General features: G+C 37.6%; 1 protein-coding gene across 2 annotated transcripts in view; it reads right to left on the bottom strand.

The window, feature by feature from the left end:
- glrb (glycine receptor beta) overlaps positions 1 to 22,968 on the bottom strand; it is a 66,308-nt gene extending 43,340 nt beyond the window's left edge. The window contains exons 1-2 of one of the 2 annotated variants that reach the window (XR_001170973.3): positions 22,402 to 22,968; positions 16,496 to 16,646 (exon numbers count right to left, since the gene is read on the bottom strand). Coding sequence is in view for 1 of the 2 variants with exons in the window: in NM_001078787.1 (NP_001072255.1) it covers positions 16,496 to 16,617 (122 nt within the window). In the remaining variant the exon portion in view is untranslated. 2 annotated transcript variants of the gene reach the window in all.
- Between the last annotated feature and the right edge of the window lie 1,487 nt (positions 22,969 to 24,455).

Genomic DNA, 24,455 nt, shown 5'->3' on the forward strand with positions numbered 1-24,455 from the left:
CTGATGCTCGTCATTTTGTGGAGAAAAACTTCTATGTGGATGATGGCCTTAAATCCTTTCCTACAGAGGAAGAAGCCATTGACCTTCTACGAAGAGTCCAAGAAATGTTGTCTGTGGCCAACCTCAGACTCCACAAGATCATCTCCAACAGCAACAAGGTAATGAAGGCCTTTGACAAAGATGACTACGCTACTAACTTAAAGGATCTTGACTTAGGGTCTGAAGACCTTCCCATGCAGCGCAGTCTCGGCTTGCTCTGGGATATCAAGCAAGATACATTCACCTTTCAAGTGTCAACCTGTGATAAGCCCTTCACAAAAAGGGGAGTTTTGTCAGTAGTCAACAGCATCTACGACCCTTTTGGGATTTGTAGCTCCAGTCACAATCCGAGGAAAGTTTCTGCTGAGGCAACTTACTTTGGAGAAAGTAGACTGGGACACTCCACTACCTGATAATAAGCTGAAGGCATGGAAAACATGGAAGAATTCCTTAAAGGCACTCCAAAATCCCCAAATCCCATGCTGTTATACACCTATCTCCCTAGCTTCCGCTAAAAGAAAAGAAATTCACATCTTTTCAGACGCATCTGTTGAGGCAATTGCAGCTGTAGCCTACCTTCGTCTTACTGGACTTGATAATAGACCTTCTGTGGGATTTCTCCTAGGTAAGACTAAGCTGACACCGAAGTCTGGACATACTGTTCCAAGGCTTGAACTCTGCGCAGCTGTGTTAGCTGTAGAAATGGCAGAAACCATAAAGAGTGAAATGGACACTGTGATCGATTCCTTTGACTTCTACACTGACAGCAAAGTTGTACTCGGGTACATTCACAACCAAACCAGACGGTTCTACGTGTATGTCAGCAACAGAGTAGAAAGTATCCGTAAGTTCTCCACACCACAACAATGGCACTACATTTCAACTAATCAGAACCCCGCAGACCATGGCACTAGGGCATTACCAGCAAATGAACTTGCAAGGTCAAACTGGCAATTGCCCCCGGATTTCTTATATGATCAATCTGAGTCCAGCTCTACTGATGTCTTCAACTTAGTGGGTTCTGAAGTTGACAAGGAAATCAGACCTGAAAGTATCACTCTTTACATGACCATACATCAGAAGAAAACACTTGGATCACACCGCTTCCAGCAATTCTCCACATGGTCATCTATAATCCGTGTCGTTGCACGACTGAAACATATTGCTTGCTGCTTCAAGGGTAATTCTGGAATGCCACTTGAGTGCCGTGGTTGGCACATTTGTAAGAATCATCCCACCGTTGAAGAAATCTCTCATGCTGAAGAAATTATACTTCAATGTGTGCAACAGGAGATCTACACAAAGGAGATCAACCTTATCACAGAAAACTGCAAAGTTCCCAAAAACAATCCTCTTCTAAAATTGAATCCAATTATTGATGAACATGGGTTGTTACGAGTAGGAGGTAGGATTGGAAAATCCAACCTTTCTAGCAAGGAGCAAAATCCAGTTATTGTTCCTGGCAGTCACCATGTAGCTGTTCTTTTAGTTCGGCATTACCATGAACAAGTGAAGCACCAAGGCCGACAGTTCACCGAAGGTGTTGTCAGATCAGCAGGTCTTTGGATCACCGGCATGAAAAGATGCATTTCTTCAGTGATTTACAAGTGCGTTAAGTGTCGTAGGTTGAGAGGAACTCATCAGCATCAGCAAACGGCTAATCTCCCAATAGACAGATTGAGCACCGACCCACCTTTTACCTATGTTGGTGTAGACGTCTTCGGCCCATGGTCGGTCTGTGCACGCAAGACCCGTGGTGGCGTGGCTAATAACAAACGCTGGGCCGTACTGTTTACCTGCCTAAGTGCAAGAGCCGTGCATATTGAGGTAATTGAATCTATGGACTCCTCCTGTTTCATCAATGCACTTCGCAGGTTTTTCGCCATTAGAGGTCCCGTCAAGCAACTCAGGTCTGACTGTGGAACCAACTTTGTTGGAGCCTGCAAGGAACTGCAACTTGATAATTTCTTGAAAAACAGTGGATGCTCATGGGTTTTCAACCCTCCTCACTCTTCCCACATGGGAGGTTCCTGGGAACGCATGATTGGAATTGCAAGGCGAATCTTAAATTCCATGTTGTTAGACTCAGGTTCTCGACTTACCCACGAGACATTGACTACTCTTCTAGCTGAAGTTTCTGCGATAATTAATGCAAGACCACTTGTGCCAGTGTCCTCAGATCCGGATTCTCCAACAATATTGACTCCTGCAACTCTTCTCACCCAGAAGGTTGGCAACATCCCACTACCACCTGTGGACTTGGACTGCTCTAATATTCACAGACGTCAGTGGAAGCAGGTCCAACATCTGGCCAACGTATTCTGGAGCCGTTGGAGGATAGAATATCTGCATACCCTTCAAAGCCGCCATAAATGGCAAGAGACTAAGCCGAATCTTCAAGAAGGAGACCTTGTGCTACTGAGAGATAAAGAAGTTTCTCGCAATGACTGGCCAACTGGACTTATTGTCAAAGCCATTCCCAGTGAAGATGGGAAAGTGAGGAAGGTCGAAGTTAAGACTACCAAAGGAGGTACAACTAAGATCTTCTTCAGACCTGTTACCGAGGTGGTGTTGCTTCTACCTTGTGAAACACATTCTTCAGGTCAAAGCAAGACTCCTGAGACCTGAAACTGCTTATCCTTTGGATTACAATTGTGAGTCAGCTGAGGTTTGACATATTGTGGCCTCTCTGACTTGAAGATGGGTTGTTCTTTGTTGTGTTACAAGAACTTCTGTCAAGAGAACCTACCGAGACCTCTTTGCATGTTTATTGTTGTTTGCTTTATTTTTCAGGTTCAAGGACTAATTCGTTGAGCTGTAAACTTAACATTAGACTAATGTTGGTATATATTAGTGAAATCTAAAGATTTCAGGCGGGGAGTGTTGTGTCCCACATACATGTGTTATGATGTTCATCAACTAGTTTGCCTGTAGCTAGTTTGTCCCTCTCTCTTCCCTGTAGTTTGGTTCCTCCCATTTAGTCTCCCCTCCCACAGTCAGTATTTTTCAGACAAGTATCTGTAAGCATGTGCTGCATCCATCTTTCTGTATCTGGTAAAGTTACTTCGTTTTGACCTATGGATTTGTCACTGTAAGATCTGCACTGCAAGATTAAACTTCTTCAAGATCTTCACCTGTGTCTTCCATTGAGTCGCCTATCTGTGGATACTGCCCTTATGTAAGTTATTGCCATTCCACTGGGACTTGGGACAGTCTAGGGATCAGTAATTACATAGCCACAGCAGCTGAAACAGAATACTAACACTTCACACTGTCTTCCTGGTATTTTCCCATATTTCTTCCCATTGATATAATGGTAGCTCAGAAGATCTTACGGATTCCCATTTTGGGAAATGGATTATCGGGTAGACTTTTTAATAACTGATACAAACTAGAGATCATAGCCTTTGTAGTAATCCCCTAAGAGCCAGCCTCTCAAATTAGGGCTGGGGGTGTCAGTAAAAAGCGTTTGTGCAAAAGATTTGAGCAACATGTTGATTAGAAGGAATGTGGTGTTTAGCCTAAAGTTCATCAAATGTCATCAGTTTGTGGGATAAAATAGGGGCTAAGATTGCGTTTAAAGGGGAATGATGACAAGCCAAGTGATAGATACTATTGCAACAGTTCCAAATTTAATTAAACTTAATTGGTAAGGCCTCAGTTTTGTCCACATTTAGCTTATACCCAGAGAATTTGCTTATAGTTTGACAAAAGAATATGGAGGTTCAGTAAAGTATTATGGCATTAGTTAAGGGTTAAGAGGACATCATCCACTAGTAAAGAAATCACAAGCTCACATTTCTCAATTTTTTGTCACATGCCTGTATCTATATTCTTAAATACATTAGCACACTTTTTTTTAACTTTATTAAATAAAAACTGGTTCTGATGTCCAGTATTGAAGCTCAATATTTGAGTGTTGGTCTCTGTCAGTATAAATGTATACTTTGTAGACATATATACTTTTGAATGGTGTTTAATTCAGGTCATATCTACACAGGAGGTTATACAAGGCACAGGAAAACATATTGGCACACAGTCTATTTGGCAAGTTCATGCTGATCATGACAAAAGGAACCAGAACCTTTTAGGACTGATAAAATATGTGATTAGGACAGTTTTGTTAGGATATCAATTTCAGGTTTTTACACATTATAAGAAATAGCCGATAAGTGGTAAATAATAAGCTGACTATTGCCTTAAAACACTGTATGGCAAGAAAAAAAAAACAAACAAAACCAATTAGTACTTCAGCTTTTTTAAGAATTCTAGCAGTATTAACGGATTTAATCTCTCATCAAAATATTAAGTTGGGGCTAAAAAGGATGAAGTAAAAGCTTAACACTTCAGAAAGTATAAAATGAAGTGATGAAACTGAGAATTTGATAGAAGACTTGTTTCAAGTGTTGGAGATAAAGAGCAGCAAAAAATATAGAGGAGGGGGATAAGAGTAAAGAACAGCCTCTCAGAGTTAAAAGCAATACTAGCAGCCATCCAACAAGCCAACCAAGGTTCTGAATAATGGAGGAGAAAAATTAGAACATGGTTTTACAGTACATCAGACTTTCCAAAGACAAAAACTAGCAGCCACAATGTTTTAATAAAACGCTAGTACAGGTATGGGATCCCTTATCCGGAAACCCATTATCCAGAAAGCTCCGAATTACGGAAAGCCCATCTCCCATTGACTCCATTTTAATCAAATAATTCAGAATTTTAAAACTGATTTCCTTTTTCTCTGTAGTAATAAAACAGAACCTTGTAATTGGTCCCAACTAAGATAAAAATAATCCTTATTGGATGCAAAACAATACTATTAGGTTTAATTAATGTTTTATTGATTTTTTAGTAGACTTAAGGTATGGAGATCCAAATTACGGAAAGACCCCTTATCCGGAATACCCTTGGTCCCGAGCATTCTGGATAAGGGGTCCTATACCTGTATAAGTAATTTTAAAGCAGAAAATATTTTATTCTTTCTACCAGCAGGGTAAATAGTCAAATTAATGAACCATACTTGTAATCTTGTAAAATGTATCAGTTCATAGGGTTCATACAGCAGAATCCTACATTTTTTAATTTTGAAATCTCACATAAAGCTTGACATGTTTTCTGGGGCCCTCTGCCATGTGATTTGTGCTTTGCTAAACTTCAGTCATGCTTTCCTGCTGCGCTGCAAGTTGAAGTGATATCACCCTTCCACACCTGCTGCCGATCAGCAGAACAATGGCCAGGTAACAAGATAGCAGCTCCCTGACACCTGTATTGCAAAAAATGCACCCATGTCCCACACAGTGGTTGTTATGAGAATAACACTCAATAGTAAAAACCCAAGCCTGGCTTACCCAAGTCATGACTTCTCCAGTTATATTGAGTCGTAGAAACAATAGCTGATCTGAAAGCTGTTCCATTGTGAAGTGCTGGCACTTTCGAAAAGCTTTGGATCAGGCACAATGCACTGAGATGCAACAATATTACAACTAAAAAAATACATTTATTGCTTCAAGAATAAAAGTTTAAATGGTAGAATGAATTATTTGTACAGTAGAACCCCCATTTTAAGTTTTTCAGGAGACAAAAAAAAAATGGTGCAAAATCCGGGAAAATGTAAAGTCAGGGAAGTTTATCATGTGGTATATATTAGTGGGACCACAAAACAATGGTGTAAAATGCAGGAAAACTTAAAACCAGGGAATGTAAAATTGAGCTTCCACTGTATGTGTAATTCAGTAATAAAAATGACACCATAAAAATTATGACAGAATCCCTTTAAATATATCTGAACATGATACACAATTTTAAATTGTGCAATTACTTTATTTCATGCACAATAAACCATTAAACAATAAATTGTTATATATAACTAACAACAATAGTAAGTGTTCCTCATCTACATTTCTGCAATATAATGTCCATAATAACATGAATAGCCCTAAAAATGAAAACACATTGCCACATCAGCAGTACAGCCATATCACTTAAATGCAATATTACCTTCACAGATTGTGCTCCTACAGAGACATTTCTTTTTCCTCTATTGGGCCATTTTTAACTAGTCTCTATTCTTTTAGTAAATATGTAACTACGATATTACTTTATAACAACTCATTAATTTATTTGATTGTATTCATACAAGGCTGTAAGTAGTAATTAGGTTTAGGGAAGTCACTGAAGTGTGTGTGTAATTTGAATATTTTGTATAATATAACTGATTAATTAACATAGGTGATAATCTCCACCAGTGGGCTAACCCATAGCAACGACTCAGTAATTAGCAGTTAGCTGTAATAGAATATCTTGTACTGGTTTGCTGTATCAAAAACATTCTAATAAGCTGTCTGCAAATAATTACATGCAAGGAAAATGCAGCATAATATAAGGTACTCAAAAACGATGTGTATTCATTTTGAAATTAATGTGATTTCTAATTAATGGCACTGCACTGGGTATATCCATAATGGAGAATGACCTTGGGGTCCTTGTAGATAATAAACTTGGCGGTAGCACGCAATGCCAGGGCAAACAAGGTTTTATGCTGTATTAAAAGCGTCACAGATTCTCGGGAGAAGGGGGTTATTCTTCCACTTTAGAGCAGGGCTGTGGAGTCGGAGTCGAGGAGTCATAGTCGGAGGCAATTTTGGGTACCTGGAGTCGGAAAAAAATGAACCGATTCCGACTCCTACTAAATTTAAATGGGAATAAAAAAAACAAATAAAGCAAGTTTAAATGTCCCAATTCACAAACAGTCATAATTAATTACTTCTCTGCTATAAGAATAAAGCCCAATGCACGCAGTGCATAAACAATCACGTTGAGTGACCATGAAGCATGCTTTTCATTGACTGTATGAATGTATAAAATACATTAGCATAATAAAAACAGAGGAGTCGGAGTCGTGGAGTCGGAAGTATCAGAAACTGAAGAGTCCACCGACTTCACAGCCCTGCTTTAGAGAGTGCTGGTAAGGCCCCACCTAGTTTATGCCGTACAGTTTTACAAACATCATCAAAATTACTACCACTTGATTAACACTGGTGCATCACTGATTTTGATTAAAGGAATACTGTCATGCCAAAACATGCTTCTTCAAAACACATCAGTCAATAGAGCTTCCCCAGTAGAATCCTGTATAGAAATCCGTTTTTCAAAATCAGATTTTTTTATATTTAATTTTGAAATTTCACATAGGGCTAGCCACATTTTTCATTTGCCAGGGTACCACAGTCATGTGCTCTGATAAACTTCGATCACACTTCACTGCTTAGCTGAAAGTTGGAGTGATATCACCCCCCCTCCCAGCAGATGATCAGCAAAACAATGGGAAGGTAGCAAGATAGCAGCTTTCAGGAGATATTAGATATCATAGCACTCAATAGTAAGAAACCCAAGTCCAGCCTGGGACTCCTCCAGTTACATGGGAGTAGGAGAAACAATAAATTATCTAAAAGCAGTTCTAATGTGTAGCGCTGGCTCCTTTTGAATGCTCAGACTCAGACACAATGCACTGAGATGGCGCCTACACACCAATATTACAAATAAAAAAAAAATACATTTGTTGATTCAAGAATAAAATTTTAAATGGAAGCTCCGTTCCTCTAATCTAAAGGGGGGGCCTCAGGTGCGTTGTTTTTATGGGAAAAAAGAACATCCCCCATCTGCCTATAATCCCCTATTAGTATCACAATAGCCTTGGATATTCTGCTTGTTCAAAAACTCATCCAGGCCCCTCTTAAAGGCATTAACAGAATCTGCCATTACCACATCACTAGGAAGGGCATTCCACAGCCTCACTGCCCTCACCGTGAAAAACCACCTACGCTGCTTCAAATGGAAGCTCTGTTCCTCTAATCTTTAGGGGTGACCTCTGTTGCGTTGATTGTTTTTATGGGAAAAAAGAACATCCCCCATTTGCCTATAATCCCCTCTAATGTACTTGTACAGAGTAATCATGTCCCCTCGCAAGCGCCTCTTTTCCAGAGAAAACAACCCCAACCTCGACAGTCTCACCTCATAGCTTAAATCTTCCATCCCCTTAACCAGTTTAGTTGCACGTCTCTGCACTCTCTCCAGCTCATTAATATCATTCTTAAGGACTGGAGCCCAAAACTGCACTGCATACTCAAGGTGAGGCCTTACCAGAGACCTATAAAGAGGCAAAATTATGTTTTCATCCCTTGAGTCAATGCCCTTTTTATACAAGACAGCATTTTATTTGCTGTAGTAGCCACAGAATGACACTGCCTGGAATTAGACAACTTGTTATCTACAAAAACCCCTAGATCCTTCTCCATTAAGGATACCCCCAACACACTACCATTCAGTAGATAGTTCGCGTTTATATTATTTCTACCAAAATGCAAAACTTTGCACTTATCAACATTGAACCTCATTTTCCAGTTTGCTGCCCAGTTTTCCAATTTTGTCAAATCCCTCTGCAAAGCGGCAGCATCCTGCATGGAACTTATAGTTTTGCACAATTTTGTGTCATCAGCAAAAATAGAAACAATACTGTCTATGCCCACCTCCAGGTCATTAATAAACAAGTTAAAAAGCAAAGGACCAAGGACTGACCCCTGCGGTACTCCACTAACCACACTGGTCCAATTAAAAAATGTTCCATTTACCACCACTCTTTGTAATCTATCCTTCAGCCAGTTCTCTATCCAATTACAAATAATATGTTCTAGGCCAATATTCCTTAATTTGATTATTAATCTTCTGTGAGGTACTGTATCAAAAGCTTTAGCAAAGTCCAAGTAGATGACATCAACTGCCATTCCAGCATCGAGGTTCCTACTCACCTCCTCATAAAAGGCGACTAAATTCAAGTACCCTATCCCTTATTACCCCTTCCAAAAGTTTTCCTACTACTGATGTCAGACTAACAGGCCTATAGTTTTCAGGCTGAGAACGGGATCCCTTTTTAAATAACGGCACCACATTAGCAATTCTCCAGTCTCTCGGCACCATGCCAGACCTCAACGAATCCTGAAAAATTAAGTGAAGAGGTTTGGCAATCACAGCGCTCAGCTCCTTTAATACCCTGGGATGAATCCCATCCGGTCCTGGACCTTTTTTTACCTTTACATGTTCAAGTCTCTTAGGGATTTCCTCCCGAGTGACCCATGTGTCAGTAGCTAAATTACTAGAACTGGGTATATTAAAAGGGAAGCCTTCATTATCTGGCTCCTCAGATGTATAGACAGATGAAAAATAAGAGTTCAAAATTTCTGCTTTTTCCCCGTTCTCATCAACCAACTTACTCCCCCCCCCCCCCCCGGAATAATAAGGTTCCCACCCCTTCTTGCTTCATTTTTTTTACTATTCACATAATTAAAAAATAATCTTGGATTCTTTTTACTCCTAGCTGCAATATCCCTTTCCATCTCTATTTTAGCTTGCCTGATAGCTTTTTTGCATGCTTTATTTGCTTCCTTGTACCTGATAAAAGTTTCTGCTGTCCCAGCTAACTTAAATTAGCAGGCAGTTAATTAGCAGGCAGGATTAAAAAAAATTTAGTTCTCAACCACTGCTATTAAAGAACTTTTAGAATGGATACCAACAATTTTTAAAATACATTAAACAACTTTAGATGAAATGCAAAAAAAATACCATCTTATTTTAAAATGTAAATTGCATCTGAGTAGGCATTTTTTGTAAAGCATATTACACATAAGGAGACCACATTACTGTCTAGTTTCTTTATGGCTAATTAGATTTATATGCTTTAGAACAATTACCTAATCACTGATCCATAGGGAAATAGTGACCTGCAGGTAGTTCCTTAGCACAGCAGGTTCTACATAAAAATACAATTCTAAAAATAATGACTAATTCTGTTATAGTACTTCAGCTTAAGTACATAAGCAAAGAACTATGTGGTTGTCTTGCCATATAATTTTTCCAAACTCAACAGATAACAGGAAAGTAAAATTAGGTGTGACAAGAATGTGACATACACAGATTATTAGCAACTGGTCAGCTGATGTTCAGGAATCTAATTTCACAAAAAAAATGGGATTTTCCAAGGTGAAGTGCAAATTGCTCACCAATGAATGTCTTATAAGTAAACTCGTCACGCGCCATGGCACATAAAAAAAGCTTTGTGTGACATGTGGAATAATTTTTCCACTTTAAAGTTTGCAAATGTCATCCAGCATGAAGGAAAACAATAGATCTTGGGTTAAATATAGAGCTGTAATATATATTTTAGAAATTGAGATAAAGAAACAAAGGTATTCGGTGATTCAGGGAAGCAAATTTAGCTCCCGAGTAACTGAAGAGAAGAGAAAAATCTTACCATACAATAAGTTTATGCGCCAAGTGAACAGCTAATGGAGAGACTGAATACCGGATTATCTCTTTCTGCTTCTCTATAAACCTAATAAAATCTTTATAAACCTATTAAATCTGTTGGCATTATGAGCAAAACCAAAATCAATAAACTTGATCTCTAAGAATGCCTTGTTGGAAAAAAAAATGGAATATATTTTTAATGCGATAAAACGTGAAAATAACTTCAGCGGTCTGAAACTGATCATTACATTTTTATGAGGATGCACAAAAGCCATTTTATTGCTTTATTTGTGCCTTGCTCATAAATTGTTAAACAATTCCTTTTCTTTCTTCATTTAAAATTGCATCATTACAGAGACGATACAATGACACAATTCCTTGAGTTTATATGGAATAAAACTAGATTTCTGGACTTGGGTGGAAGACATGAACAGAAAGCTTACTTTCACGGCCGTGCTTTTAATTCAACCTAGCATTTAATCACGCATTGGATAAAGTTATGAAGTTATGAAGGAAATGGGCAGGAGGAAAAAAAATAAAGACTATTAAGGTTGTAATATTGTCCCAGGACACCTATAAAAAGGCATGAGGCAAGGTTAACTATAAATTTAGTTGCAGATTCGGCTACATAAAACCCAGAAATCTTAAATCATTAATTTCCAGGCATGCAGCACAGCAATCTTTGGTTTTTATGAAAAATATGGAGTTGATGAGAAAGGCTGGGCACGACTGATAGAACAGTTCACTGGATGTGTGCACTGCACTGGACTGGAGCTCAGATGCACAGTAAGACACTGATGAAGGTGTGCTAACCCAATACAGTACATACAGTATTCTCTCTCAGCTAAAGAGAGAGCAGTAGTGATATATTTTTTATTAATAAAATGCCCTTGACAACTTGAGAACATGTTTCTCTTGTGATTTTTTTTTCCTAAATCTAAACACTGTTTACAAAGCAAATCATTTACTCTACCATTTAAAACTGTATTCTTGAACAAATCTCTTTTTTTTAGTTACAATACTGATGAGTAGGCGCCATCTCAGTGCATTGTGCCTGAGTCTGAGCTTTTAGAAGGAGCCAGTGCTACAGATTAGAACTGCTTTCAGGTAACCTATTGTTATTCCCAAGCCGGACTTGGATTTTCACTATTGAGTGCTATTCTGATATCTAACACAGGGGTCAGCTAGCTGCTGTCTTGCTACCTTCCCATTGTTCTGCTGATCGGCTGCTGGGGGTTGGGGGGGGGGGGGAAAGGTGCGGGGATGATATCACTGCAACTTGCAGCTCAGCAGTAAAGTGTGAATAAAGTTTCTCAAAGCACAGGTTACATGGCTGTGGCACCCTGGGAAATGAAGAACATGGCTAGCACCATGTGAAATCTGAAAAATAAATATAAAAAAAAAAATCTGTTTGTGCTTTTAAAAAATGGGTTTCAATGCAGGATTCGGCTGGAGAAGCTCTATTAACGTATATTTTTATTGAAAAAAACAAAAAACATGTTTTCCCATGGCAGTATTCCTTTAAATTAGGCATTATCCTATAACAGCATTACATATAACTAAAACACAAAATAAACACATTTTTCTAACATTATGCTAAATAAATGCAGGCTTTTCCTTACATACCCTGGAGGAAAAGCTTATCCCAGTTATAAAAATAACCTTGTAAAGTATATTAATCTTCCAGCAGAGTCAGCATCCTTCAAAAAACCAAAGACTACACACAGGCATTTTGGACATCCTCCAGAATTTGCTACAAATGCATGTAAATTCCACATTTCACAGTGGGGTTTTTAGCTCATCTGTTTTCACTGTGTTTACATGTTTTTGTGAGATGCATTCTATGTATGTAAAGAATAGCAAAGAGGTGGTATCCGCAAGCCTGCAAAACCCTGTGATTCCTCTGCCCTCATTAAATTACAAATAAAAGTTATTACTATAAGCATCAACAGAACCTGCCCCCATGAGCCTGGTTACAAGATACACTAGTACCCTAACATTGTGCTTTTTGGGTGGGTGGCAAAATAAATAGCAGTAGCAGGTTCTAAGACATCCATCAATGCTGGATATGCTGTGCCTATCCAAAAGTAATACAGTACATGGCCACACAAATCAATATTCTTATGTAACAGGACCTGATTTATGAAATTAAATCCACTAACCCCCCACCTCCAAACAATAAAAACAAAAACCATGAATTTGTTCTAAGTAAGCATGGGGTCATACAGATAAATGAATCAATATACTTTATCACCCCTGTGCAAATAGGTAAAGGGGTATTTTCTGAGCCGTAACCTTACCTATTAGGTGTGGATTTTATATTCAGCAAAGATCCTATTCATTTACAATTAGTTATTTATAATCATTATCAGTAGTCATGATGTCACATTGCAATCTATAGTTAGCATATTTTATTAAACATCAGTTTCTGCAGCTTGCCACTATGTATTAGGCACACATATATGTAGCACTGGGGTCCTGTACTGGATTAGAGGTTGCCATTTCTAGAGCCAGCATGAAGATGCGCCATAACCTTTATGTCCACCCCTGCTTTGAATTCTCCAGTGCAGTTGGCAATTCATTACTATTATTATTCCTTTTAACTGTAGCACCATCATATTCTGCAGCACTTTACAGACATTATTTATCATTCAGTAAGTTTCAGCCCCAGTGGAGCTTACACTGTAAGTTCCATATCAAAAACACACACACTGTGGTGAAAGATATCGGAGTACAAAGGGTAAACTTCTATTAGAAGGTGCTATGACCAGAATTAAGCTAGAACCATAACTCTGCAAATTAATCAGCTGGTCTCTCACCAGCCAAATAAGCCTTCCAAATGCTTAATCTTTTATTTCTTGAAAGACTGTGGGAACAGGGAGAAAACATACCTGACAGCTGCTATCTAGTTCCCTACCTGCACTCCATCTGTTACCTTCAAACTTTAAAAAAAGGGATAATTTTACTATGCTGTATTTATACAATGCTGGAGACACTATCATGTCATTCTTGGGACATGGTCGAGAACTCCTTTTCATTAAGATAACAAAAACCAATTACATTCAGCACAAATCACAGTAATAAAGTTTATGTGTACAGGATATAGAGCTAAAGCACTGAGTCATACTTAAAAGAAGCTATGAGGCACAAGAGTGACTGTCACAATCTCTGCATTTTATATTGCCTATTCAGATTTTGCTGAGATGTTCTGCCTGGAGAAAGCAGTAGAAGTATACATTCGCTCAACTAATTTCCTGCTCTATTTCCTGTTGAAATTTGGCAACCACTATCTAGTTTGTCTTTACATGGCTCAAGAACTTTATCACTCAACAAATAAATTAGTTAATACTAATTGTCCTAAGTATCGTATCCTTCCTCTTTACTGATTTTGCCAAACCATGTTTCACATTCAAACATAATGATGCCATGCAAACAGTCTGTTTATTACTAAGAACATGCAGATAGTAAAACAAACTTGTCCACTGCTATAAGAAGTACTTAATCCCTTAAAAATGTCCAGAATATACTGTACCCAAAATGTAAATTGCCTCTAGTATAACTGGCAGTAATGCCACTAGAAGAGTACAAAGTTGAACTTTTTCTGCCTCACCTGTTTTTTTCTTTTATTTAAATATGATCTGAATTTATTTTTATGACTTCTCTTCCTTCTCAATCAGAGACTTGACAGGAAATTGCTACAGCAACAAATTCTGACAATTAATTTGTAACTTAGGAGTGGGACTTTTTGAAAGGACATTCCGTAAATAAAAAAAGTCAGTAATATAAGAGTGGACCTTTAATAAGGAGGTTTTGTCTTGATTTAGAATTAATAGAATTCTAAGGAGGAGGCTTTTACATATTTAGGGGTGGATTTGTCAAAATTACAAATCAGGAATCTTTCTAAAAGTTTACCAGTATATTCAGAATATAAAACACTGTTCACTTGCATGTTATTCTGTAAGTGAAGGCAATATACAATACAATTAGATTTGAGGAACACTGCATATAAACTGCTCAAGAAAATTAGGCCAAGTAATGAAATGAATGATGCCTTTGGCAAAACACAGTTGAATCTGTTTAACAATTTACTGTAATTTCATTCATGTTTATCTGGATTCTGGTAGAATTACAGTACAGTAGAACATATAGTAAAAGAGAGACACAAAATCTACGAAACTTGCTTGTCAGTGCATATTCATTTACAGTTATGTAGTTTCTCCTATTATCAAAGTATAGGTTTTGATAACCAGAATGCTCAGTTTTCTGGTACTGTTTTATTATTGCAGAGAAAGAGGAAATTACTTTTACTTTAAAAAAATGCTAAGTGTTTTAGCAAAATGGAGTCTATGGGTGATGGCCTTCCCATAATTTGGAGCTTTCTGGATAACTGATCCAATACCTGTATTGACACGTATTTATATAGCACAAAAAAACAAGTGTAAACACTAATATACAGATTACATACAAAAATACAGCCTATAGCTGATACAAGAGGTAACAAGGGCACTGCCCAAAAGAGCTTAGAGGAGGGTGATAATTTATAACATATACAGTAAGTAATATGTATGTTTCCTTTGCGGTTTCTTTTACATATGCTGGTCTCTGATAAGTTATAACAATACAGAACTCTTTAAGCAATTTAATCCATACTTAGCAGTATGATATAAATACTTTGTAGCTAAAGGCTAAATAAGGTTACAATTTAAGAATGATTGTTAATTAATCTCACAGTTACGTCTTCCAATCAAACAGATTTTCTTTATCTCTGGTCCGATCAATTTTATGTGCTGTAGTCATTTATATGTGTAGCTTTCTGAAACCATAATGCAGTTTGCTGCTGTTTTTGATAAGGATTGTGTCAAAACATACACATTTTTAAATGTGTTATGATGATTTTCCAGGAAAAACTCAAGTGTTTGCAGCATTTCAAACAGAACTTACCTTGGAATCTTTAAAAATTACATTAACACTTGTAGTGGATCCCAGCAATTGTAAAACAAATATCATGCAAGCTAAACAATTCACGTATTAAAAATATTTAAGCCTAAACATTCTTTGGCAGATTCATTAGCAGAACAATTGATCCATTGTACACGTGATCATTCAGTTATGGATCAATCACATTGGAATGTTCATTTGCACTTTCAAGAAAGTGGGCTCAATCAATATAGACATCAACCAAATCCATTTGTAAAGAACTTCACAAAAAGTCATTCTTCTACACAGATTAAGAAAGGATAAATATTAGTATTTGATTGGTCGGTTAGTTGGATAAAGTCCATCAAAATTGTTTAATCCACAATGTATCTACAAATACCCCTAAATAAAGATATACAGCTATACATATACAGAATTTATACCACACTGTTATTACCAATCAAAAATATCCTCCATAAAAGTCAATCAGTGTGGCTGTTTATCTATTTGTTTCTGCGGTTTAGGTATGGGATCTGTTATCCGGTAACCCATTATCCAGAAAGCTCAGAATTACAGGATGGATATCTGCCATAGAACCCATTTAAATCAAATAATTTAAATTTTTTTTTTAAAAATAGTGACTTGTACTTGATTCCAGCTAAGATAGAAATAAACCTTATTGGAAACAATCTTACTGGATTTATTTAATGTTTAAACTATTCTTTAGTAGACTTTAGGCCAGATTTATGATAGTTTGAGCCTTTGGGCTCATAAAGTAAACCCGTATGAGTTAAGGAACTCAAGGGGGGCTTTAGGCAAAAATATCTTTTAGTTGAGGTTTTTTTTCTAAACGGGCTTTTTTTAAATAAGGTTTTAGGTATTTTTTCCCAAAACCCTGCATGAGTTCCTTAACTTATGCAGGGTTTTTTATGATTGCTTGAGCTGAAAGGCATGAGCGATCATAAATGTGCCCCTTAAAGTATTAAGATCCAAATTATGGAAAGAGGCAGACATGTCCCATAACTGTTGCTAACTTGTGATGTTAGCAAAAAAGGCAAAGTCAGGATCATGGAATCTCTATATGACATTCACTCTTTTAACATGGTCCCCTAGCAATGCAACTCCCACCAAGAATGTTTTTTTCATATTGATTGTAGCTCCATTTAAAGGAATGGGCTATGTACCGATCCTATCTACTCAATGTGCACTTTTTAAATTTAATTATAGCAAAGAAACAACTTACGATGGACATAGATACTGTTTCTTTTTGCCCTTCCCTTTTTTTGATGATTTTTCTTTAGAGTGGACGCCATCAAACCAAAGAGAAAAAACGAGAAACAGAAGAATCCCCAGTAGAAACTTCATCTTGATTCATGAATCTTGGGACAGTGGTCCTGTTGAATTACAAAAAGTATTTTATTAAAATAAACATATACACTGTTGTAAATCTATGAATATTTGTTATTTAGTGACAATTAACTAAAATGTTTTTATCAGGTATATATATTTTTAGTCTGTCGGTCTATAGAACTTCAAAATGTAACTACTTTATCTCAAGATATATTCACCTAAAAAGCAATTTACAATAAATCTGTTTTATTTGTGATACATAATAAAGTTGCAGTTGTACTGCAGGGCCAGCAGTTCTTAAACTGTGGAACTGGTTACCCAAGGGCCTCTTGCAGCTATGACAAAGGCATATGATACATTATGATTTGCTGTTCAGTATACTCTTGAAAATAAAGAGCAGTGAGTAGTATAATTGAATATTGTGTTATGGACTAAGGAAAAGGCCTGATAAAATGTTGGACTGGAAAGGAGTTTGAACACAAAGTTTTCTGTAAAGTAATCCCCTGAGCAGGTCATTCTCCTTACAAGTGGCAGATAATGATGACCCCCACCAATGCATACTAAGGCAGTTATGGCCCTAAAATAGATGCAAAAGAAAGAGGTTGATCAATGGAGCTTACCTGTTTTATAGGTAATTTAGTATCTGTGCAGACATTTTCAAATGTCTTTAGTGGTTTTTAGCTAAAAGAATTGTTGTCTCTAAGCTGTGTACTTGTGCATGCACACACTTTGAGGCTAGCGCACAAAGCATTTTGCATGTATTCTGACCTAAGCACAAAGTTTTTAATAATGAGCACACAAAATATATTTTTTGTGCAGATAGCAGAGAAGGAATTAGAGAAAACATTGGCTAGAATGGTATAAGTAAAAATGCCAAGCCACTGTACCATGTCAAAGTAAACTCCAGATCTAATGGTAATTCAGCTCAAAGTTTCTTTGAATTAATTTATCAACATCGATATATATTAATATAGCGCTAACAAGTTAGACAGTGCTTTACATTAATTTATAATAACAGGAGTCTTACAACAATTAAACCAACAAGGGTAACAGAGCTAAAAAATAGGATCAGAGGGCCCTACTCACAAGCGCTTACAATCTTAATTATCAGAAAATCACCTTGTTAAAAGTGAAGTAAACACAATGTTTTTTAACCTATAAAAGTCATAAAGGAGAATTTAACCCTAAAAGGCCCAGGCCTTCAAAGTTGTTCACTGGGGGTCACAGTCTTGGATTTTGTGAAACACACATACTTAGGGGCCCATTTACTAAACCTCGATTAAGTATTTATGAGATAAATTTGTATTTTTTTTTTTTAATTTATTGAACATTTCAGAATATATGCGAAAAGTTTGTTAAAATTCAACGACTCTTTACTTGTTATTGTTAACTTCCACTAAAAAGTCGTACTTTTCGCGAAGACTGTGACCATTTCGGAATTCATTCAAGCTTTGGTATCATGGCTCTCTTTTTGCCAGATTGGATCTATGGGAGGCTTCCAAAAATAGACATTAAAGACTTCAAAGCGAGAAAGGTTTTTGTGGTTTAACCAATTTTTCGGTACGAAAATATTGTGACTTTCGGAATGCAATTACAATATTTTCATACAACCAATAAAAGCATTTTCGTGACATTTTAGAACATCCGAAATTATTGTGGTTACTCCAAATTTTTTCCATATCGTGATTATAAGCCCAAAAGTAAATGGGCCCCTTAGTGTGCTTTGGGCAGATGAGAAACTACACTTAGAGGCTGTAGCAAATTATCAAGCAGAAAATGAGGTACACGTCATAGAAACGGATGCTAGTAGCTCAGGTAACAGCACAGAGCATCAGTAGAAAACAAGGATTGGTAGTTACTCCAGGCATATTTGAAATCAAAGATCTTACCTACTAAAGAGCTGTGGTTGCCTTGGACTGGTACTGAACCCCAGAACATAATGCACAGTATTTCTACCATACTTTCCACCCTTTAATCCGTTTGTTAATGTCTTCCTTAATATAAGTTATGGCTCCCACTGGAATAACGCACATATGTTGCACACCACTAAAGGCACTGATAATTTTGTTCACAAGAATGAAAAATAAGAACTTTTCTCTGCATGGCTTTACAGGGAATGCTCTGTGGGTAAACTAATTATTTATATAAGTTATTTATATATTAAGTTCCATTATTACCTTACATTCACTATAGGTGACAAGACCTGCATAAGTAAAAAGTTAAGTTGTTTGGTATTAAGTATAGGACCCCTGTAAAAAACTATAGCACATAGGTAAAGTTAGTTGTTTCCTGCTCTATTGTCAATATGACTTTATTAAATAACCCCCAAGTAATAAGCATTTGGAAAGATGTGTATAAGCGCAAAATAATGTGACCAATAAAAAATGGTGTATCTTTAAGTAAGTGTGCTTGTATGAAAAAGTTCCTTTGTTTTCTGGCTGTAGATACAAGGTAGGGAAGCAAAACCAGACATACAGTGTAATTACATGCTTTGAAAGTTCAGCAGCCCTTGCATTTACAGGAACTTAATAGTAAGCTGCTAAACTTAAATTATAAATGCCTCCACATGATGTGAAAATCAATAGAAATTTAGAGAAGAAAGCATTTGGAAAGATGTCTTTTTATGAAGCAAGATATTAAGACTTTGTAAAAAGATTTCTCATAATTAAATGTATAAGTGAGTTGGGTAAATAATTATACACTGTGCAGTGCTAGGCTAAGGCACCTAGTAAGACATGATGAAACATGGGCTAATTTACATTTCTTGCAGGAAATTAAGCTAGGATCTAACTGTATTATTACAAACAAAATTACCTTCAGATTAAAATGTTTTATCCTAAAAATGTAGACTTGGTGCTGCAGTTTATAAAAAGGAGCAACAAACACTTTCACTTCAGTGCTGCAAGCTATATCCCTCAAGTATCATAGTGAAATCATTTGTTATTTTACACACACACACACACACACACACACACACACACACACACACACACAATTACAATTGAGCTTAGTGATGTAATTTCTGTCACATGACTCACTGAAATGATGTATTATAAGAAATACTGTACCCCCTGTTATTACATATGAGGGTAATGGAATACCATCACCAATTTTGGCTTCATCTTTGTGATTTTATATGGTCAACTCCTCTGTGACTTCTAATATCCTACACACACACACACACATATATGTGTGTTTGTTTCGGTCCTCAACAGGAGGAAAGAAAGGTCCTGTTGAGGGCTGAAACGTTGGATTCTCTATATGTTCTCAATAAACTTGTGACTTAAAGGGTATGCCGGTCATGAAACCTTTTTTGCTCTATATATAGGTCTGGGATCCCTTACCTGGAAACCCATTATCCAGAAAGCTCCGAATTACGGAAAGCCTGTCTCCCATAGACTCCATTTTAATCAAATAATTCAGAAGATCTTACACAAGAATTAAAGTTATACGGACATATTCCTATGAAAATCTCATAATCTCTAATTAAACTATTAACTAAAATTTGATATGTGAACATTGTACTGTCCAAAAGTCTGCTAAAGCCTCCACTAGCCCATTATTTCCCAAATTCCATAAAAAGTTGCGTTGCAGCCTCTCTGTCTGTGGGCTGATACAGGCTGGATTGAAAATAGTACTACAGCCTATTGAAGAATCATGGTATCTCTAAGTAAGGGTACCTGGCACAACTAGTGATACTGACACAATAAAACTACTCTTCAGAATATTAGTCTACATAAAACGTTACCTATAGGTCATGTTCAAAATTTTTCGCCGTTAGGGCTGCTTTTCTAAGTAATTGTTAGTTGAAGTTTCTAAGACTGACTGTTTTGCCAACCTGACTGTCCCTTCTGAGCTTGTTAGTTACAGCTTCTAATTCCTACTGCTGCACAAATATGTCAGCCCCCTTATAGAGGAACATAGGGGATCAGATAGGTAATGGGAAAACATTTCAAAACAGTGTAATTTTAGGTGTCAGTATCTCTTTATGACAGGTAATTACCACTGAACTGGGGGGCTTTGGGACCGTTAGATGCCTGTGCTTCAACGTTTTTAGTAATACTGACATGTTCCAATAGATGCCTAGTGCAGGCCGCAACAAATCTGCCATACAGTAGGTGGCTAGCACAGGCCTTTCTGGCATCCGCTGTACTTTGCACCATGTTCTAAATGAGTGCAGCAAGATGCCAGATGCAAATGCTTTTTAAATAAACTTAAAGGGGCAAGTGTATGCCTTATATCTAGAGAATAAGAAAAAAAAATGGATTGTATGGTTGAATTAACCCATTGAGTAGGGAGCATATAAGCATTCTCGGGGTGGACAGTAGCCATGTTGCTGTCAACCATGAAACCCAGCATTTACTCTGAAGGAATCCCGATAAATGGGGTATTTCAACCACATCCAGATGAGCTTGCCTACATTTTTTTTTGTTGTCATTCATTTTCAGGTTTACCCTTGTGTATCCACATGCATAAACAACGATCTGATCATTTTTGAACCTATCCACCAGAAAGTTGTCAGATGGTATGGACGGTAATGATGCAAGGTACAGAGTCACTTTTGTCTTTGACAGTCTTCAGCCTATCGGCCCATGTATATGACCTGTCCATTCAGTTAGCTCTTTTTCATCAGGAAAGGACCAAATATCCATGTTCGGTCTTCTTATCATGTAGGTCTGCATGGTTCCCACACTCAAAGTGGACAGAGGTTTGATCATCTAACCACCTCAATAAATAAGACTCTTGATATATTTTCTATATTTCGGGAATGCCTTGTTAAAAACAGGAATAGACCCTATTATGCAAATTTGTACACATATTGAGCAACACTATCTCCTTCAAATCATAATTCTGTTTATGAAACCTATACATGTCCTCTCAAGACTAGTGTAAGATCTCAGTTCAAAGCGTTCCTATGATCAAGCTAAAATGTACTTGATGCAATTACAGAGTTCACTTGGGAAAATAAACAAAAAGGCCTGCTTTCTCTGAGGCACAAAGGTGCCTAACTAGACTGCTTGAAGTTGTAGTCAGCCAAATTTGAAAAGCTGTAAGCTGGTTATCCCAGTTTTATCATTTGCAGGCTTTCTTTCTATAGAGGTACCAGCCAATATACTTTTAACATCCTTTAAAAACAAAGCCACCCCCTCTTCCAACAGCACAAAAAGTGATGACTCCTACCAACCTCAGTGCTTCTACTGTAAGTCATTAAACAGACCTTTCAATACAAATTGGATTTCAGTAAATCACATTGATTTGTAGTCATCCTGAGTTATTTATAGCCATCACCAGCGCCATGAATAATGCAGGATTCGTACTTATTCCAGCAGTAATTTAGAACAATGATCATGGTGCGCACATTCATATTGTTCCCCCCCTTGAAAATGGCAACACAGAATACAGGGTAAAACCACTTGATGATGTTATTAGAGAGAATGAATGAAGCCTGTGAAGGTCAACATTTTGCTGATCAAGTCCTAAACCACTGAAAGCAAGGCTGTTTGACCCAGGTCACATAACTCTGTTTGGCACCCAAGGAAAAAAACCACAACACCCAGCATTCCCTGCGGCAGATATTCAAAGCCTCAACAACTTTATTGAGTTATTTGTGGACGTGACAGCAGCCTGAGGGCTCCCTCCCCTACTGGTTTGCATCTTGCAGTTATCGCTCGGCTACACTAATTACCCAGAGATATACCATAAACCAAATGACAGCCTGAAGAGAAGCGATATCCCCCTACACAAAAATAAATGCAAACCTGCTCTGGAGAGAGCAGAGGAAAGAGAGAAAACACTTACCCTGGGGTTGGCTTACGGGGCACAGTTTATCCTCACACACCGGCAGCAGACAAGGAAACATCCATTATAAAAAATAAAACAAAAAACAGAAACAAATACAGTTTGCTAAGGGCCTTTTACATGTGAATGATAGAGAAAATGTCCGTGAGAGAAGGATCACGATGCTCCAGGTTCATCATAGCGATGGATAGTCCCCTTGCTGATTATTCTGTTTGCATGTATAATCCTCTGATTTTAAGAGGATCAGTCAAATAACCAGACAGCTGCAGCCTTTGCCCCAATCGCCGTGCTTGTGTTTATTAAAGGATGTGCTGCTGGCAGCTGCAGTTGCAGGAAGCATAAGATGGAGGAGCACCTGCAACATGCGCAGTAGCGGCCCCAGAGCAGTGCGATTAATCATTAGCTGCAAGTGCAGCACACAAGCATGAGCAGGGCTTCAGCGTTACGATTAGCAGAGTACAAGGGAAAGGAGATTTGTCCCCATCCCTAATGGAACGCTAATATCCCTGGCTGTAGCCCCTATCTCTATCCCCACACACAGCAGCCTCTCTCCCTGTGCCACTCAGAGTGGGGGGGGAGGGGGGGGTACACTCATAGTATTGGCTGGGATATACAGGACAGTCACACATCTTCCTTCTCTCGGTGCTTATCACTGCTTCATTTGCTGCATTCATGTCTATCATGTCCTGACTTGCTGATTCCAGTGTGTTTCTGATAAGGGGTGTGCATGTATTCCAGTGTCAGCAGAATATCTGATGATGAATATTAGAGATACAGTAAATAATTGTGTAGACATACACAGAACATGAGGACAGAGGAATCTCAACATGTCAAATGGGTGTTTGTACATGCCTCCTTTCCTTCTAAAAAACATCCCGACTTAAAATAATAAAAAATATACCTTCCATGACTATTTTCTGGTAGTACACAGACAGTATACTGAATTGTATGTAGTAATTCCACATGTCCCAGATTCCAAGCAGTCTAATACATAAAGGGGGGAGGGGAGATCAGTCATTATACTGTAGGATGGATATAAGGTTTTTGTGTGCTTTGGTAGCATATTTTGTTACTTAAGGTTAATATACTGTACTTGTCACCCCCTGCTTGCTTATTATCTGTCCCAGACCTTCTAATATCTTATTGTCTCTCTTAATATCTTATTTCTTATTTTCTCTCCCATGAAACAACTCATATAATTGTAATTAGAATTTATTATTATGATTTTGAAAGGAATACTCAATCAATCCTATGTTATTAGGGTGATAATGCTACACTTCAGGTATTTTTGAGACCTTAGGGCTCATTTACAAACATTAGTAGTGAGCAAAGTGCAATTTCGAGTGCATCGCCATGGTTTTTTTTCTCACAATGCAGCATTTTCCAGAATTCCTGTGTTGTTACAGTCACACAAGGGCAAGTTGTGCTTGGTACAGTTGTGGCCAATTCATTAAAATTAACACAATTGCTGACACACTTTAACCTGAATCAGACACAATAGCGCAATTCCAGTTAATACCATTTATGGCATTCAGAGTGCTAGTGAGGTGCATGCCTCTATCAGCACAACTGAGCTGCAACTATGGAGTTACTGCCTGGTTTAGATGTGGCAGTGGCTCCAGAGTTTCCCTGATTCAAAAAACACAACTATGCTCAATTTGAAACAGGAGGAGACACACTGCGAGTAAATTGGCAGGACCGCAACTGCGCTAGCTGTCGTTAATGACCACTCTTATTTCATATCCCCATTTTGAGTGAAAGGGTTTAGGGTCTACAAAAATCCATAACAAGATCATTATTACCTTGATGATATGTGGTTAGTTAAAAGGCTCAGTTACAATCGCAGTTGTGCAAAAATGGAAGTAATCGTTTTGCAATGCGGGCATCAGCTATTGCATTGTTTGATGCATCAGTCACAATATTGACCGGCACAACTTTGCACTCATCTGAAATGACACCAGAAGTGTGTGGAAAAAACGATGTTGTGGACATGACAAATTGTGTTTGAAACTGCATTTTGCACTCTGTACTTGTATTCATTAATGAGCGCTTAT

Source organism: Xenopus tropicalis, chromosome 1, assembly GCF_000004195.4.
Source record: "Xenopus tropicalis strain Nigerian chromosome 1, UCB_Xtro_10.0, whole genome shotgun sequence".
In the NCBI taxonomy this organism is placed as follows: domain Eukaryota; kingdom Metazoa; phylum Chordata; class Amphibia; order Anura; family Pipidae; genus Xenopus; species Xenopus tropicalis.